Consider the following 17,720-nt stretch of genomic DNA (forward strand, 5'->3'; position numbering starts at 1 on the left):
ATGAAACCAACCTAGGTGTTCATCAACAGAAAAGTGGCTAAGGAAAATACCATTTATAAACACAATGGAATTCTTCCTACACATAGAAAAGAGTGAAGTTACAATGTCTGCAGGAAAACAGATATGGTAGAAGATATTCACACTAAATGAATTAAGTCAGTCTCAGAAAATAACACATACTTCATCCTTTAATTTTGGGTCCTAGACTGTGGGAAAATAAAACCATATATGTATAGAGTACATGAAAACAGAAGCAAAACTACCCGTGGAACAAAGGAGGTCAGTGGGAGTTGGGGTGAGAAAGAGGGGGCAGAAGGGCCTGGGAAAAATAGACCTAAAGTACCTTATATTTTTGTATGGAAATTGCCTTTGTAAACAGTTTTTTGTTTTGTTTTGTTATTTATTTTATATCCCAGTTGTAGTTTAATGAGTTTTTTTAAAGACAAATTATGTTTTTTTTAAAAAAAAAAAAAACTTTTAAAAAATAGAAATTTTGCCTAGATGAACTCAAAGGTTCCCTCAGCTGCAGCTACTCTATATGTGCTAAAACGTTTGGTTTCACTGAACCAAAGATGCCGAAATAAACCTATGGATAAAGGCTTTTAATCCCAGATCCGAAGATGCTGGGTAGCTGAAGGAATAGGATGGAGTAACAAGGCTCTGTGCTTTTTCACACTTGAGACAGAGGTAAGGGCATCTTCTGTTGTGGGCATCTCATCTCAGTGCTCTGACGCGTCCTATTTGTGCAGAGCTGATGCTAATTCATTCAGTGGACAAGAAGCACAATTATAATAGGAATATCACCCGCTAACAAAACAGTTCTCTTAAGCACTATATGCTGTAGGGGTTCTCTTGCTGGTTAGTGATTTCTGAAAATATCCATTTCAAATTAAATGTTTACAGTTATGATGCAGTGTTACTGTTAGAAGTAGGTGGGAAATCGATCTCGGAAGCACTTGGTTCATTTGATATGGAGAATGGGTGAGGTAAAAAGTCGCCACTTTCCCTCTGGACAGAAAACCTGTACTGATTACTCCATAGGATATGTTTGTAACTTGGAATAGCCAAATGTTTAGGCCTCATTTCAACTTTCTGAAAGTAAAGAAAACATGTATGTTTATAAATACATACACACACAAATACACACAGAAAAATGACATCTCCTTACATGTCATTTTGATAATGATTAGCATATAACAAGAACTTGACTCCTTTTGTAAACTTTACATATGCTATTAGTTGAAGACTACCCATGAGTTTTCTCACCATTTCTGTCTCCTCTCTACATTCAAGGCTGCCTCTATTGTGCCATTGTGTGTATGTGTGTTAATTAATGTATACTTTTCATAGTTGCACTGCTATAGTATGTTAGCGTGGAGCCATATCACCTATTAACACTTCAGCATGGACTGTTCCCTCATTATTTTCAGGTAGTTGAAACTTGATTAGTGGCATTAGGGCACAGAAATAATTCCATGGAGAACAGAAATCAGAAAGGCCCACAGCATGAAGTAAGTGAAAAGGTTCATCCACATGGAGCCAAAGTTGTGAATGTCAGGAGCCAGGCGGTCCTATTGAATCCAGCGTAGATTGAGATATTGGCCGAAAGGTGTCCTATGGGGGAGGAATAAGAAGACCAAGGTTTGCACTCTCAGAAGTTTCCCAGTATGTTGTCTGTAATCCATCTCCCCCAGATGTCGGCAGAATCAAATTATTTTTGTCCTAGGGTGATTTGGGCGATAGTAAAGATTTAATGTTAATATGTTTTTAGATAGTAAATGTATTTTGTATGGCTTATTTTCTAAAATCAAGTTTCTCAAGGAAACATGATTTTCCGTTCTAATTTCATTTAAATAATATATTTCACCTCAAAATAATTCTTTTGAAGGGAAAACAGTTCACATATAGAGAATAAGTAATTCTTCCTTTAATAAGGCATTTCCAATTATAGCCATGGAATAACAAATCTGCCATGAGGATGCCGTTGTTTTTTTTTTTTTTTCAGTGTTCCATATGCATAGCTCTGATTAGGAAGGGAGATGCATATCTCCTGCAAATGTGAATTACACCCAGTGGGTGGGGGGAAAAGGTGTATTTTATCCTGACAGATTTTTTTATTATTATAAAAAGCTCTAAATAGCCCTCATTTTTGGAAAACATTCTTTTAAAAATAATTTTTTGCCTTAATTCTCTATCCTATGGTGACCATTATTTCAAAAATCTAAAAGTACTTTCAGAGAATCTACTAGTTTGCATCAGTGTCTAGAGAACTTACTAAGTGTCCTTCCTTTACTTCCACCCTGCTTTGCTCACACCTGCTGTTTCCAAAAGAAGCCTGCAGATGTTACAGTGTCTTCCTAAAGAACAGCAGATGTTACAATGTCTTCCTAAAGTAAGATGTTACAATGTCTTCCTAAAGTAAGCCTGCAGATGTTACAGTGTCTTCCTAAAGAACAGCAGATGTTACAATGTCTTCCTAAAGTAAGATGTTACAATGTCTTCCTAAAGTAAGACTGCAGATGTTACAGTGTCTTCACAAAGTAAGATCTGCAGATGTTACAATGTCTTCCTAAAGTAAGATGTTACAATGTCTTCGTAAAGTAAGACTGCAGATGTTACAATGTCTTCCTAAAGTAAGACCTGCAGATGTTACAGTGTCTTCACAAAGTAAGACCTGCAGATGTTACAGTGTCTTCACAAAGTAAGACCTGCAGATGTTACAGTGTCTTCACAAAGTAAGACCTGCAGATGTTACAGTGTCTTCACAAAGTAAGATCTGCAGATGTTACAGTGTCTTCACAAAGTAAGATCTGCAGATGTTACAATGTCTTCATAAAGTAAGACCTGAGGATGTTCCAGTGTCTTCATAAAGTTAAGACTTGCAGGTAACAGTTGGCCCTGGGGGCTAGATTTAAGCCTTCATTCTGTTGTTTACTTACACTATTAGTTTAAAAATTGTATCTGCAGATTTCAACTTATTTTTAAGAATACTTTAATATCACATATAGTATTAAAAATAACCTTTTCCTACTCAATTTCCAGGGCTACTGCGACACACAGGGGCCAGGTGATTTTCAAAGATGCGTTAGCCCAGCAGCTGTGTGAGCAAGGAGGTAAGAGCATGTCTGCCTTGTTTATGTTAGTTGTGTCTAAATTATTCATGGCAGATCCTATGTCTTATACACTGAGCTGCCATTTCATTAATGTTACTTTATCATGATGTTTTAAAATTGAATTATTGACCACTTCATATCCCTGCTAATTGTTTATTAATAAAGATTGACTTCTGAACATATTTACTATCAGCAAAAAAAAAACAAAGAAAATGTGTCCTATTTTCATAATATTTCCTCCTGAATCACTTTTAGTTGTCCTAGAAGTGACAAATTTTAGTAGTAATTGTAAAATTGTAAAATCCATCCCCTTTAATTTGCCAGTTAAATTTCTAGTCATATGTGTTTCTTATTATTACTTTACACTATAATATCTATGTGGTATTATCATGAGTTGCACATATATCTATGTATTTGGATAGACATGATCAGTATGATTTTACCTAAGTAATGTAATATTTGATAAGTTGTTACTGTCAAACTTCTATTTGCTTATAACTTCTTTACTCAGAAAATTCCCCTCTATAATTTCAGAAACCTATTGTCAGTATTGTTTGGTTAACTTGACTATTCTTCTATAACTTTCAAGAATTCAGACATTAAAAATATGCCTTAATAGGCAAACTCAGGAATTCTATCATAATATAAATATTTTTCCACATTATGAAAATATTCAGAATACCATAAGGCAGGGAACATCAATATCATGAAAAATATATATTGTCAAAAAAGGTAAATCCAATTCACATTTACCAGCCTCTAAAAATTAAATTCTCTTAAGCTGTACAAGTTTAAGTCTGTTATTTTATCATTGGGTTAGACTATTTAAAATAAAATTAAAAGCTTAGAAAATTAATGGGAGAAATTCTCAGTGAATGAGAGCAGAACCCATCTTATATCATAGTATTGCACATGCACACAATTTACATCTGGTCGATACGGTGTTGTTAAAAACAGAGTCCAGGACCCGAAGGATAGCACTGAGCTCTTCAGCAGCACATAATCCTCAGAAATCGCATTGGTGCAACCAAGATAAGGCAGGAAGCCTAAGGAGGATGATGGCTTCCTGCTGTCAGGAGAATAGCTCGTGCTGTAAACCATGTATTTATTTTGGTTCTTCCTACTTTTAATTAAAACATTATTTCCTCAAATAAAGTAACATAATTTTATAGGTAATGACTTTTTATGCATTACACAAAGAATGCCTAATATATTTATGAAAGGAAAAAAAATAGCCTTCTCTATATACCACAGCACACGGCCTTTCATCTATAATATATTTTAGTTTGTTGGTCTTAATTAAATTAAGCAATTCAAACAAAGCAATTTTGTTTTGTAGAGCATGGGACCAGGAACATTTTAAGATCGTATTGTGAGCTAAAAGTATTGAGAAAGTAGAGTTATCTGAGAACAGAATGCCAGCAGGTCAGCAGCCTTGGTCCCTTTCCTTGGAAGACTTCTGCAAATGCAGTCCCAGGAGCACCAGAAGACTACCTAAACTCACATCCCCACCTCACTTACTCTCCTCTTAGTCCTACCTTAAAACCACCTGAGTAAGCTTCATCCCATAAGCCCAGTGCTACATGCACCCCAAAACTATCCCTTTTTCTTTGCCCGGATTAACCTTTTATGTCTTTTGTTCTGGCTGACTGGAGCTTTCAGATACACATGCAGAGAGAGAGAGAGAGAGAGAGAGAGAGAGAGAGAGAGAGAGAGAGAAGAAGAAGAAGGAGGAGGAGGAGGAGGAGGAGGAGGAGGAGGAGGAGAAGGAGGGAGGGAGGGAGGGAGGGAGGGGAGAGAGAGAGAGAGAGAGAGAGAGAGAGAGAGAGAGAGAGAGAGAGAGAGAGAGAATGAATGGCTTGGCAGTAATAAGGTTGTTGTGATGTTTCTATCTCCATCCATTGTGGTCACAGGGTGGCCTTGTCTAAAGCTGATGTCTGTAAGATTGTTTATGTTCCACAAGGGAACACCAAGGCTCTGCTGCAAGGGCTGGACCAGCTGCTAGACGCCAGTGCTGTTCTCTCTCAAGGCTGAGGACAGAAAGCTAGTGAGCAGTCATTTACTTTTGGGTTTCAGGCTTTACAAGTCCTTTGCAATCAGGGAGTGTGGTTGGAACTGTGCCATTATGCCAGTGGATGTGACCTTGGCCTTTAGAGGAGGCTCAGCAGTCACATGGGAAGGCCCCTGCTGGAGCAGAGGCTCCAGCAGGGTCAGCCCATGAGATGGCGTGCTGTTCCGTAAGGGAGGATGTGATGATTCTTCCTTCTTAAGCTTGCCTGTGTTTTCTAAAATTTTACAATGAAATTATATTATTGAGTTATAAGAAAATAACAGAAATTCTTCCTACCCCCAAATTACAAATATGAGGTTTACCTTTTGAAGAGGGAGGGGCACTTCTGCTGAGCAGGTGGACTGAATTATTTTTCAAGAACTGGAGAGAAATACAGAGTACATGTGTCGCTCCTGTACTCTCCACGTGTCCTAATTACCTTCTGAGTGTTCATTTCCCCCACCTGGAAGCCTTTGGAAAGAGGAATCATGCCTTGATTTCTTTTTCTTTAACACACAATATGCTTGTCTTAAGGCATACACTTAATACATGGTGAAGAATCACCGTAAGGTTTTCCTATTGGAAACTCACTGCCTCTCCTGAGAAGCCTTTCCCATGGAGCACTGTGGGGCAGGCTGGCTGTCACAAAACAGTAGTCCTTATCCTGTTGCAAATGTAAGTTCTGTCTATTAAAAATCTATAAGTTAGGACTGGGGAGATGGCTCAGTCAGTCATGTGCCTACCATGTAAGCATGGGGACCTAAGTTCAGATCCCAGCGCTCACATAATAACCCAGGTACAACATGCATCTGCACCTCCAGCCCTAGGGTGGTTTGGAACCAGCCAGCCTAACTGAATTAGCTTCAAGTTCAGAGAGAGATCCTGCCTCAAAAATAAGGTAGAGAATGATCGAAAAAGACACCTGCCACTGGCTCCTGGCCAGTATACCCATGTATACACATATACTCATGTGCATGCATACCCACATGCATGTGTACACACTCACGTGAACATAAACATATATATATATACATATAACATATTCATCATACACACAAATTAATCTAAAAACTGTTCACAGATTTTTCATTTCATCTCCAATGAATTGCCTTAGATCGCACCTTAGTATCTTTATATCATCGTCTGTTCTGAGGTTCTAGAAGTAACAGTAAACACTGCAGATGGGTTCTTCTGACAGTTGTGGTCCAGACGACAGGCTAGAGTATCCTCGTCTTTACCCTGGAGATGTTGCTGTGCTGCTTCTGCTGTTCGGGGTGTGTGTGTGTGTGTGTGTGTGTGTGTGTGTGTGTGTGTGTGTGTGTGTATGAGGGTGTATACTCACCCATGTTCATTCACTGGCAATAAAAAAGAACAGAAATAGCTAACAGTCCTCTAGGATTATTGAATGTCTACTGTGGGTGCCAGCTTTGCTAGGTTAAGTCATGAGGTGTGTCAGGGAACAGAGCATAGTTGGATGGGAGGCAAGGGAAAAGGTAACTATGGTTTTACACAGGGTGGCCCCAGATCAGGTAGGTCTCATGAAAAGGTGATACTGGAGCAAAAAATTAGCATGTGCCTTTCCAAGAGACTGCCCAAAATGTCACTAAGGTTTTAAATCCAAAAAATGGTGGTGAAGTACTGTTTGGGGTACTCAAAGTAAAGAAGAAAATTCAAAATGGGCTAAAAACTTGGAAGGAAGTGGAAGAGACCAGTCCACCACAAGAATTATTATTGGACAATCGAGAAAGATGGAATCATAAAATTCATACTTGCTCCAGAGCCTAGGTGTCCCTAAGCTTGCTGATCCTCCTGCATCCACCGTCCAAATGCGTGATTGCAAGCTTATGCCACCACATCTAGTTTCAAGAAAATTTTTGATTTTGAAAATTCACATGAATTACATGCACCTCAATAAAAACAATCACCATTGCCAATATCCTCTGAAAACTCAAGGAAAAAATCTTATTCTTTAGAGGCTTATAAATCAAGTGTCCAGTGTGAAGCTGATGTGAGTAGGTCAGCATGGCCGCCTCTGGACCAAATGTGTACACAAATCATGGCCAAGGATGGAGCAGGGAGAATAACAGTGTTAGTGTATGTCCACTGGCCTCTGGGCTTTTTGGCATACCTTCTTCAAACACGCACATTGATTATTTAGCAAAGCCAGATGTCAGACTTAGTGGTCTAACCACAGTTGTACTTTGTAGTGCCCCATATAAAAATGCATGCCATTTATAAATCATGCTGGGATCCTCTGTTGTTGACTTGATGGCAGTGGCTAAAACTGAAAATGCTTTCTATCAGAAGAAAAGGGACAGATTTGCCCTCCACCATGTGGAGATGCTTGCTATGGGCACTGGGCTCTGGTCATAGGCTCTATTGTTTCATCCAGACCTCAAATTCTTTCATGTTTTTTAATCACTTGTATTAAGGATTGTGAAATTGTAAACTGTGAGATAGAAAGGATGTAAAAGTTGAATAATCAAACCCATAAAGTAAACAAGGTATTAAATTTAGATGTGTTTCTCAAAAGCCTTAAATGTACCTATCAGAGTGGGGTGTATCTCAGTGGTAGAGCTAATAGTGGTGGTCAGCATAAGGCCCTGGGGTCAATTCATGCAATGCAGTCAATCAATCAGTAAGTAATATTTTAAATATCATTTGCAGGGCATATCTACCAGAGTCTTCCCTCAGCTATACCCTTGTTATGCAATATTTTAAATTAGTAAGTATTTTTCCAATAACCTAAACTGCAAAATTTTACTAAACCAGCCTTCTTTCACAATATTAGTCAGAGTTGTGTTTTACCTTCAACTTTCATTGTTGTAAAGAAAACTGATTCACTTGAGTGTTCCCAGTGTTAAAGATTTGCTTGTCAAAAACATCTGTTTCCCCATGGCTGTTCTGTAGCTTGAATTTTACTGTAGCAGCTACAACTTCTGTTCCTGGCATTCCCAGGCTTGTGATTTAGACACAAAGAGAGCTGGATAGGAGGCTGGGGAAGCCATCCAGGAGCTGCAGTCCTGCTAAGGGTCTGAGAAAGTACCCAGTATAGGAAAGAACTGAGGCCCCCCTGGGCCTCTGACAGAGACAGTGTCCCTGAGTGACCCAAGGCTGGCAAGATTAAGAGGAATGACAGAGCTGGCTCACATGGTCACAGTAAAATGTCTTGCTGGTCCCTGGGTGGGTCTGGCTACATTTTACGTTCCCTGGAAAGGGGTATTTTAGATGGATGCTATTTTTTCAAGGTGATTGAACAAGGGTGTAAACAGCTTTCTTTGCAGTTCTGGGGGCTGTATATACTCCCACTTGACAGCTTTATCTAGTCTGGAGTCAAAACACCAAGATTTATGCTTGAGAGGAACTTGACATTGGCTGCCTCTGAATGCCCATAGAGCTGGCTTTTCCACTCAAACTGCTATATAATCTGCTTGACTCCCTCATATTTTAAAGGACAGAAGCTAGATTTGAGTATATATAATTACTTGGGAGCGAAATTGCTGCCAACATACATCAATCATATTTTCATTTTTCCTTGTGAAATATTATTTCATACAACTTGTTAATTCATTCTTATTTTGATTTATGTATGAAAATGTGTCATATAACAAATTAATATAGGTCTTCATAAGTTTTTAAGTATTGGAACATACTCATATTAACTGGCATATATTGTGCTCTGTCCTCAGTAGGCATATGTGGTACTGTACCAGACCCAAGGGAGTTGTGTGACAATATGAGAGAGTCATGCCCCACCCTTAGATGGTTTGTAGCATATTGATACTAGTCCAAACCCACAGCTGAGAAACAAAACTATGTGTATAGAAAAACAATCAGTGGAAGGCTGTTCTCCAGTCTCCTCGGAGACCCTTGCTTAATCGTCTTGCTTTTTTTCTCGTAGCTTCATTGTCTTGCTTTTCAAAAGTGATGTTTAAAGTACATAGGCCATCGCTCTTGTTCTCGAAAGAACACCAAGTGTCCTCGGGGTTCACTCTAAATCCTGCTGCCTGGCACCACAGGGACCTGACACCCGCAAGGAACCAGCCAGTCCAGGGTCCTGCTTGATTTGCCTCCTCTCTCTCTTTTTTCATTATTCCTCCACCACACAGTGTCCGTGCTGGGGCTGCGGGGTTTTGTCATGGGAAATCCTGAACTTCTTATCACATTGGAGTGACCTCACACCTCTGGGTTTCATCTCTGGAACTCTATCTATTTGTTCGGTGCTGACTCAGTAAGACAAAGCGGTTGAGAACATGGAATGTGGATCTCTCTGCATTTGAGTTTCTGTTCTGCTACCGTGTAGCTATGAAACTTTCCCTAGTGTCAATGTCCTTGTCACTTGAGTGGGAAGAATTACAGTTCTTGTTTTCAAGTCATCCCATCTCATTCCTGAGGCCTGGTCTTGTAGGTTTCACCGAAAAGGAAAAGAGTGAAGGGATTAAATGCTGTCTGTGTAGTATGATAACTGGCATCTCGGGGAGCGTTGTCGTTCTTAATTGTTTTAGTCACTTCTCTGGTCACTGTGACAAAATGGCCTACAAAAGAATCTTGAGGACGCCCTTGGTTTCACTGACAGTTGGAGGTGACAGACCATCACAGTGGGAGAGGACAGCAGGAATATGCTGCAGCTGATCACCTCATACCCACCACCACAAAGCAGGGAGATGAATGCCCTGTCCAGCCCACTTTTTCATTTGTGGATAGTCTAGGGACCCCAGCCTGTGGAATGGTGCCACCTATGTTAAGGTTAGGTCTTCCCACTTAAATTAACCCAATCTAGAAGCTCCTTCACAGAATAACACTCCATGGATTGAGTCTCATCAAGCTGACAGTCACAGTGAACCGTCACAGAGGATGACATTCAGATGCCGTTTAACTGCCTTTCATTCAGTTCTAACCTGGACTTTACTTTCCTTGGACTCTGCCTCTTTTTATCGCAGTATCACCCCAAGCATTAAACAGAAGCCCAGGGACCATTTTTTGCTCACTCCTGTCTGCCTTCTGTGCTTATACCAGTGTGTTTAAGATAACTTATTAGTCTTAGTATTTCCTAAAACAGCCTTTGTTTTTTCTATAAGTACCGGCACATTTTTTGTTCAGTAGTTCCACCAGTTCATTTATTCCTCGACACAAACTGCCTTTGTCATGTTAGTGGTTCCAGTAGCCAGCCTAGTCTGGCTTCCAAGACCCTCTGTAGACTGCCCCTGCGTCTCTTTCCCTCCATTCTCTTCTTCCTCTTCCTCTCTACTCCCTTCTAGGCTCCCTTCCTTTCCCCTGGTTGTTGTTTAAATCCTGATCACATGTTCTGGGCCTTCAGGCTAACGTACTACTGACTTTTCTCTCTTCCATGAATGAACTGTATTTTTTTAGTTCTCAAAGATCTAGAATTTTTTAATTATACAGCAACGTTTTAAAATAATTTACCAACAACTCCTACAGCATATTACTTTATATTCTTATTTTTCACTCTAAAATTTTATTCATATCATGACCAATTTTTTGAAAACTATGTGACTGTTTCTCCAAAAATGTGTGTGCATAAGCATGATAGGACAATGAGTCACAAGGTTTAGTCATTAAGTCCTGTTATTGATAGCTCATAAAAGAATCAGTCTTACCTGAAAGAGTTCTCTAAGTTATAGATATATTTTTGGTCTGATCTTATTCAATTTATTTTAGGATATGTAAAAGGATAAGCTGCTGTTGAACACAAATCAAATTGAAGTGGGGGTGAGAGAGGGATGGAAGAGAAAAATAATTGCTAATACTGCTGGATTCTGTGTATAATTTAGCACTTTAAATATTAAGTAATCTTTTATATTGATCATAACTATTTCCTGAATACAGGGAGAACTATTTTCATTCCAAATTTATAACATTTTTGGAAGTTTAATTATCATACTTGAAGGTCAAATGGTGCTTTATTGCAATAAAATACAAAAAGTAATAAAGAAATTATTCCTGGGGAGATGAAAGTCTCGGATCATAGCTCATTAAATACTAACTTCACAGACCATGTCTAATTTGTCATATTTAGCTTTGGAAATTTAATACATTAGAATTTCAAATTAGGTGAAAAGATACATGAGACAAAACTACCTAGGGCCTTTGAATTCCAAAATGACTTAGGATGTAAAGTTCTGGTAGCCTAATGCCTATATTTGTGTAAATTACCTATCAGTGTTTGTGTGTGCGTGTGTGTGTGCGCGTGCGTGCGTGCGTGCGTGCGTGCGTGTGTGTGTGTGTGTGTATGTGTGTGAATATATATTACCCACCTGATTCAAAGATGGTCTTAAGCACTCAGTGATGTTAACAGACAGCTCAATTTCAGATATCTTTTTTTTCTCCTCAAAGGTATTGAGGACTTCATTGTGCTGAGTACTTCACTCAATAAACTGGCTGGAATTTATTAGTGCTGCAGTGTTTTGAGTCCCATGTTGACTTAAATCTTTCTCCTAAAACAAACCAATGATTGGTAACACAGTTGTCAAGAGGGGATTAAGTACAATCTCGTTTTCCCTAGTATGCCTAGGCTATTGTGTGTGATTTTGGTAGGCCCAAGCTTTAAAAGAGTATGAGCAAATTTCAATTCTTGATTTTCACTCTGCATTAAGTGGCTCAGTTTTCTTTCCCACCTTTTGAGTGGCCATAATTCCCTAATGGATACCTAGTACAGAGCTTCCTCCTAACTCTAATTCAGCCTTGTCCAATGGAAATATGTCAACTTATGTGTAATTTTAAATCTACAGCGTCCACATGTAAGAAACAAAAATAAAATAGTTAATTTATTTAACACAGAGAAAATGTAAAATATTAAAAATTTCAATATAAAATTGTTAAGATATTTTACATTATTTTTTCTTGTGCTAAGACTTGAAAATCTGGAATATATTATATATGTGGAATGCATTTAAATATTAAATATCTGGCTTATTCAAGATTTTATAAATTTGCAGTTAGAAGTAGCATTACATGCCTGCCTGTCCTTAACTTCTTAAAAGTCTTCAAAAACTGGATTGAGTATCCAAAATGCTCATTTTCCTTTATATTCACATATTGACAAAATTTGTTCATTATTTAGGAGAGTTTATCTAACGTTGGCTCAAAGTATGTGTATATGTCAATATACACATAAATAAATTCTTTTATTTTTAGCAATCTAGTATTGTTAATATGTAACTTAGAGTGATACTACACAAAATGAAAAGCAACTGTAGTATTATTTAATGTAACAGGAAGAAGCTATGATTGATATCTAAGGTTTTGCAGACAGTTTAGATAACACTGGGACTTACAAGTTAAAATCTAACATTCATTCACATAAGGAAATGTACAACATCAATACATTTCTAGTTTATTTTATTTTTTTGCATGCGTGAGTGGTATGTGCTGGGATGTGGAGGCCAGAGACCCACAGTGGTTGTCTTACTTTACTGCTCCTCGCCTTATTTTGTAAGATAAGGTCTCTCACTGAACCTGGAGCTCCCTGTTTCTGCTGCCCTGGCTGTGCAGTGAGTACCTGGGGCTGCCGACCTCTGCCCTCCAGTGCTAGGGTTACAGATGTGCACCACCACATGTGGCTTTTCCTAGGGCTGCTGGGGAGCCTAACTCAGATTCCCATGCTTGTTCAGCAAGCGCTTGACCCACTGAGCCATTTCCTAGCCCTATACATTCTAGTTTTCAAGGCCGTTGTCAAAGAACACACCTGTAATCCCAACATTTGATCGCTGTAAGTGTGAGACCAGGGTGGGCTGCATAGTGAGCACCAGCCCACCTTGGACTATAGAGTGAGACCCTGCACACTAGGAAAAAATTCAGTTTCAACACAGGTTCTTCCACTTCTCCAGCTAGCTTGCAAGTCAACTATTCCTTTCCTGGAAGCTTTCTGTTCAGCCTATTTGTATGCAGTGTGACATGGGAGAACATGCATCCCTGTGCCATAGTCTATCTTTGATTTTTGGATATTTGGCAAATATTCCTTTTGTTTGGAGAAAAACCTTCATTCAGAGAGTTAATTCAGTGAGCCATTGCGGGACCCCTGCAACTTGATCAATAAGTATCAACATAAAACACAAAATCTTTAAATGTGTTATGTTCCATTTTGTAAGAGTTCCACAAATGGCTTTAACAAATTTAATCATGGTACTCTCCATAGAATCTACTGTGTGTGCATGTGCATGTGTGTGTGTGTGTGTGCACATGTATGTGTGTGTGGTTTTTTCAAGATGTGGTTTTACCGTGTAACCCTGGCTGTCCTGGAACTTGCTTTGTAGACAGACTGGCCTAGAACTCAGAGATCCACCTGCCTCTGCCTCCTGAGTGCTGGGATTAAAGGCATGTGCCACCATGCCCAGCTTAGAATCTACTTTTAAAAAGCACACACAAATATATTCAGTATATTACATGTTAAGCTGAAGCAATATGACACTCACCAGTCTCATTTTAAAATACTGTTAATTCTGGATTCTTAGTCTGGCATAACTAAGCCACTGCCCATTGTGGGAGAAATTGATTTTTCATGTCTAGTTGAAATTATTCTTTGAAAGTTAGAAAATACTTTAGAGTACATGTATCATGACTCTTACGTTTATGTAGTGAATTGACATTTCCTCAAATTTGGAAATCATTGTGGCAGGGTGGAAATGACTGTCAGCAATTTGAACTGGGCAGGGTTTTATGAGACAGGGTTTCTGTGTAGCCCTGTCTGTCCTGGAACTCACTCTGTAGACCAGGCTAGCCTCAGAGTCACAGAGATCCATCTGCCTCTGCCTCCTGAGTGCTGGGACTAAAGGTGTGCGCTACCACACCTGGTTTAGCATTTCTTTTCTTAGTCCTGCAGAGTAAAAAGTCCCTTACCGTGTGATGTATTTCATGTGAGCTCGGTTCTGTTGCTGCATTTCTGGTTGCTTGTCACTGATTTTGCTTCTATCACAAATCAGTCATCATTCTCTGTTCTTCTTTTGTTCCAGCTCCCACAGAAGCCAGTGCTCAGTCTCACCTCGGTAAGTATATGACTCTGATGCCATTAGCTTAGTACTTGGTCACCTTGCCCCCTCCCCTTCTGGCTATATGGGCACATGCTGTGGAGTGGAAACTTCCAACTCTGGTTCTCTGACCTTCACTGGGGTCACCTAGACTCAGGTTCCGATGGGCTGGAGCAGAGGGCCTCCCAGGGAAGCCGCTGCACTATAGTAAAAGGTATCCTAGTATCTGGTAATAAATAAATATAAAATGTGTTTATTCACTGAAGCTAACCTAGGGGGTTGTCTCTAGAAAACAAGTAACCATTAAGAGTTAAATTTGTCATGTTGTGCCAGTGAAGACTTATTTTAAAAAGCAATTTCCTACCCTTCGTAATTTAATAAGAGTGAAAGGAATCCTCTTTGCTGGTCTCAGTACTTCCAGGCATCTCTTACTGTGGGGCCTCAGATAGGTCCATTATTTGTCTCTTGGGCTTTTCCTTTCAACCTACAAACCCAATTAATTTATTTTTCTCTTTGGAAAATCTGCCTTGAGAAGCTCTGCTTTTATGTAATGCTACAGCTTGGGGCTCCTCTTGGCAGCTGAACATAACTGCTTAGAAGCATGCCTTCTGGCAGCCACGACAGGCTGGTGACCCACAGTGGTGCAGTGGAGTCTTGGCCAAGCTGTGACCTGAGAGAGCTGTACCCTGTAGGCATGTCAGACACCACATCCAAGTGCTCAGAGGGATCATTAAATCACGCCCATGCTCAGAGTCATCACTAGGTTCTCTCCAGTGGATAGCCACTTTCTCCCTGTTCTCATGCCTCAGGCTTCGAGGAGGAACAGCCAGTCCTCCTAAGTACATGCTGATTTGCGGGTTTCCATGCCTTCATTATATGCTTGCCTGCTGGCATACCTGGTATTCAGGGGGTGCAGACTGCCATAGGTAGGATGTCACCAAAGAGAATTTGAAATTATCTTCCCTGATATTTGGAAGAGATTTTAATTACCCAGTGAGTTCAGAGAATTGTGTGACTGAGCCCCTAAAAGCAGAAAATATCAACTTTGAAAAACATAAAAATTGTTAAAGGGTCTCTGTTAGTCACATGATATGATTTTAATTTTTCTGAAAACTAACTACATCAAACAAAATTGTAAGGAAAAGACCCAGAGGATTCCTGTTACCTAAAACTTCCTGCACAAGCCCCAATAATCTGATGAGAATGTTGTTAAAGCAGTAATTAATTTCTCCTTTTGCACTTTGAACACACTTACATCATAGCTGGCTATGGAATCATTTTTTTCCTTGCCCACCCTCTTTCCAGAGCAAGTAGGCACTCTACAGTTTTTGAAGATGTTCTTTGGCGTGCCCCAAATCCTAATGCTTAAAAATAAATGTTGAATACAACTGCAAAGTAGTGCTACTACTACATTTACTACCGTGGCTGGCACCCAGGCATTCTCCCTGACTTTTAAATTGACTCTGTAGTTATATGTATAGATAATATTTTCAGCGCAATTCTGATGGTTAGTAATTCAGCTAAGTTAGCAATTCAGAGCATACTAAATGAATAATGAGTGAATGTGAGGAATTCTAAAAATCAAGCCAGGGCAACAGGGCTGACCAGAAGGACAAGAGAAAATGCCTCAGAAGACTAAATGGTAGCTGTTTTGGCTACAGTAAATAGCCAGAATTCTCCATCCTATTTTTCCATGCCTTAGTGAGCAGAAGCAGGTTTGCCCAGGCTGTATCTTGGTAGACATGAATGGTCAGGAATGAGTGACAAGCTCTGTGTAGCCTCTCTTCACTTTGACCTTCCTGCCTGTGACCTCTCAGTTTCTTTTGGGGAACTCTGGGTTTCAGACTTCAAGAAGTGTAAACAGCAAGGCCTTCATCCTCAGCATTTACTGACAGAGAAACTATAACCAACTGCTTATTTAAAAGTCAGCTTTAATTTAAAGTATGACTATGTTTCATAGATGCAGCATGTTAACACACATAATAACTAAATTCCCCTCCATAGTGTAAAATTCTTTTCTAAATTCTTTCTCTCGTAGCTGAAATACACAGTGACAGTGTGATCCTACGGGATGACTTTGACTCCTACCACCAACTGGAATTAAATCCTAATATATGGTAAGTTACAGGGATGAGTTGTATTTTGATTGGAGAAACGATGCTGAGTTCATTTAAAGAAAAAATTTTCTCCCTGAAGGGTCAGTTACCGAAAATTCACCCGCTCTTGAGTACTAATGTGTTGATGAGAGCCATTAACTATGGCATAGACTTGTACACCAGCTGCAGTGCCCATTTGTTTCGTCTTTAAAATTGAATGTAGGTGTTCTTCCAACCCCCGAGTGTGGTTGGATGGATATTTAGTTTTATAAAATTTTCATATTTTATTCTAGTTTATTTTTTTGTTGCTGTAATAAACACCATGATCAGAAGCAAGTTGGAGGAAGAAAGGGCTTATTTAAGCTCACACTTCCAGGTTCGTCACTGAGGGAACTCGGGTTAGGAACCTGGGGTGGGACCTGAAGCAGAGACTGTGGAGGAACACTGCTGACCAGCTTGCTTCCATGATCCTGCTCAGCAGCTTTAAATAGTGAGGCTGCCTGCCGAGGGATGTCCAACATTGGGCTGGGCTCTTATACATCAGTTAGCAATCAGAGCTGCCCACAGGTCAATGTGATGGAGACAGTTCTTCAACTAAGGTTCCCTCTTCCCAGCTGTGTCACATGACAAGATTAGCTATCACATATATACAATATCGTGCTGGAATGTGTCTAGTAATTATTGCTGAGTAGAAGAAGGAAGATGTCTTATCTGAAATGACAAATGGTTTCATCATAAATTGAAATAATCTCTCATTATCTACACCCCAGTCTTTCTTTAGAAGTCTTTTAAGTATAAATTCTAGGGATTTTGAGGACAACAAAATAATGAACTCTGTTTCAGTCTTTAGAAACTTTTATATATAGCTTGAAATCTAAATGTGTTGGCCGTGTGTTACATTTTTTGCTGACCTTAGAATAGGTCTGTCAATCCAGATCTTTTTGGAAGACTCTGTGAATTTTGGGCTTTTTGTAATGTTGTATATGATTGTGTAAATAAAAGGGAGTTCAAAAAATAATAAACTTTGAACCTAGAATGAAAGCCCAAGCAGTAACAATACTTAAGATTAGAAAGCAGATGACCTTGTTACCTCTGAATGTCAGCATATGAAATCACTCTGCTGTTTTGTTTATTCTTACTGTTTTAACAAACATTTTAGTGGCACAATCAGTTAGCGTGTTGTACTCACACAGACACTTAGCAGTAATTATTTAAATGGGATTTCTTTTAGAAGTTGTATTTCTCTCAAGTAGTTAATAGTTCAATGATGGTGGAGAGACACATCATTGAGAAGTTAGACATCGTGGACAGGGATACTTAAATGTAATAGTATGGGACCCAGAAGAGGATTCTCTGGGGAAAATCCTAATATAAATGTCTTGAAATAAATAGAAATTTGTATTAAGAAGAGGCAGAAAAACAACAAAAAATATTTTAAGTAACTTTGTCTGACCAAGAAAACTTCTTCCTTTTTCTC

The 17,720-nt window shown here is 39.2% G+C and overlaps 1 protein-coding gene across 1 annotated transcript in view; it reads left to right on the plus strand.

Annotated features, from left to right (window-relative positions):
* Positions 1-17,720, plus strand: part of LOC131905583 (reelin-like) — a 112,033-nt gene that overhangs the window by 47,607 nt on the left and 46,706 nt on the right. Inside the window, exons 3-5 of the mRNA XM_059256445.1 lie at positions 3,043-3,113; positions 14,133-14,165; positions 16,186-16,264. Coding sequence (XP_059112428.1) covers positions 3,043-3,113; positions 14,133-14,165; positions 16,186-16,264 — 183 coding nt within the window. The remainder of the gene's footprint in view (positions 1-3,042; positions 3,114-14,132; positions 14,166-16,185; positions 16,265-17,720) is intronic.

This window comes from Peromyscus eremicus, chromosome 3 (assembly GCF_949786415.1).
Source record: "Peromyscus eremicus chromosome 3, PerEre_H2_v1, whole genome shotgun sequence".
Taxonomy (NCBI): Eukaryota; Metazoa; Chordata; class Mammalia; order Rodentia; family Cricetidae; genus Peromyscus; species Peromyscus eremicus.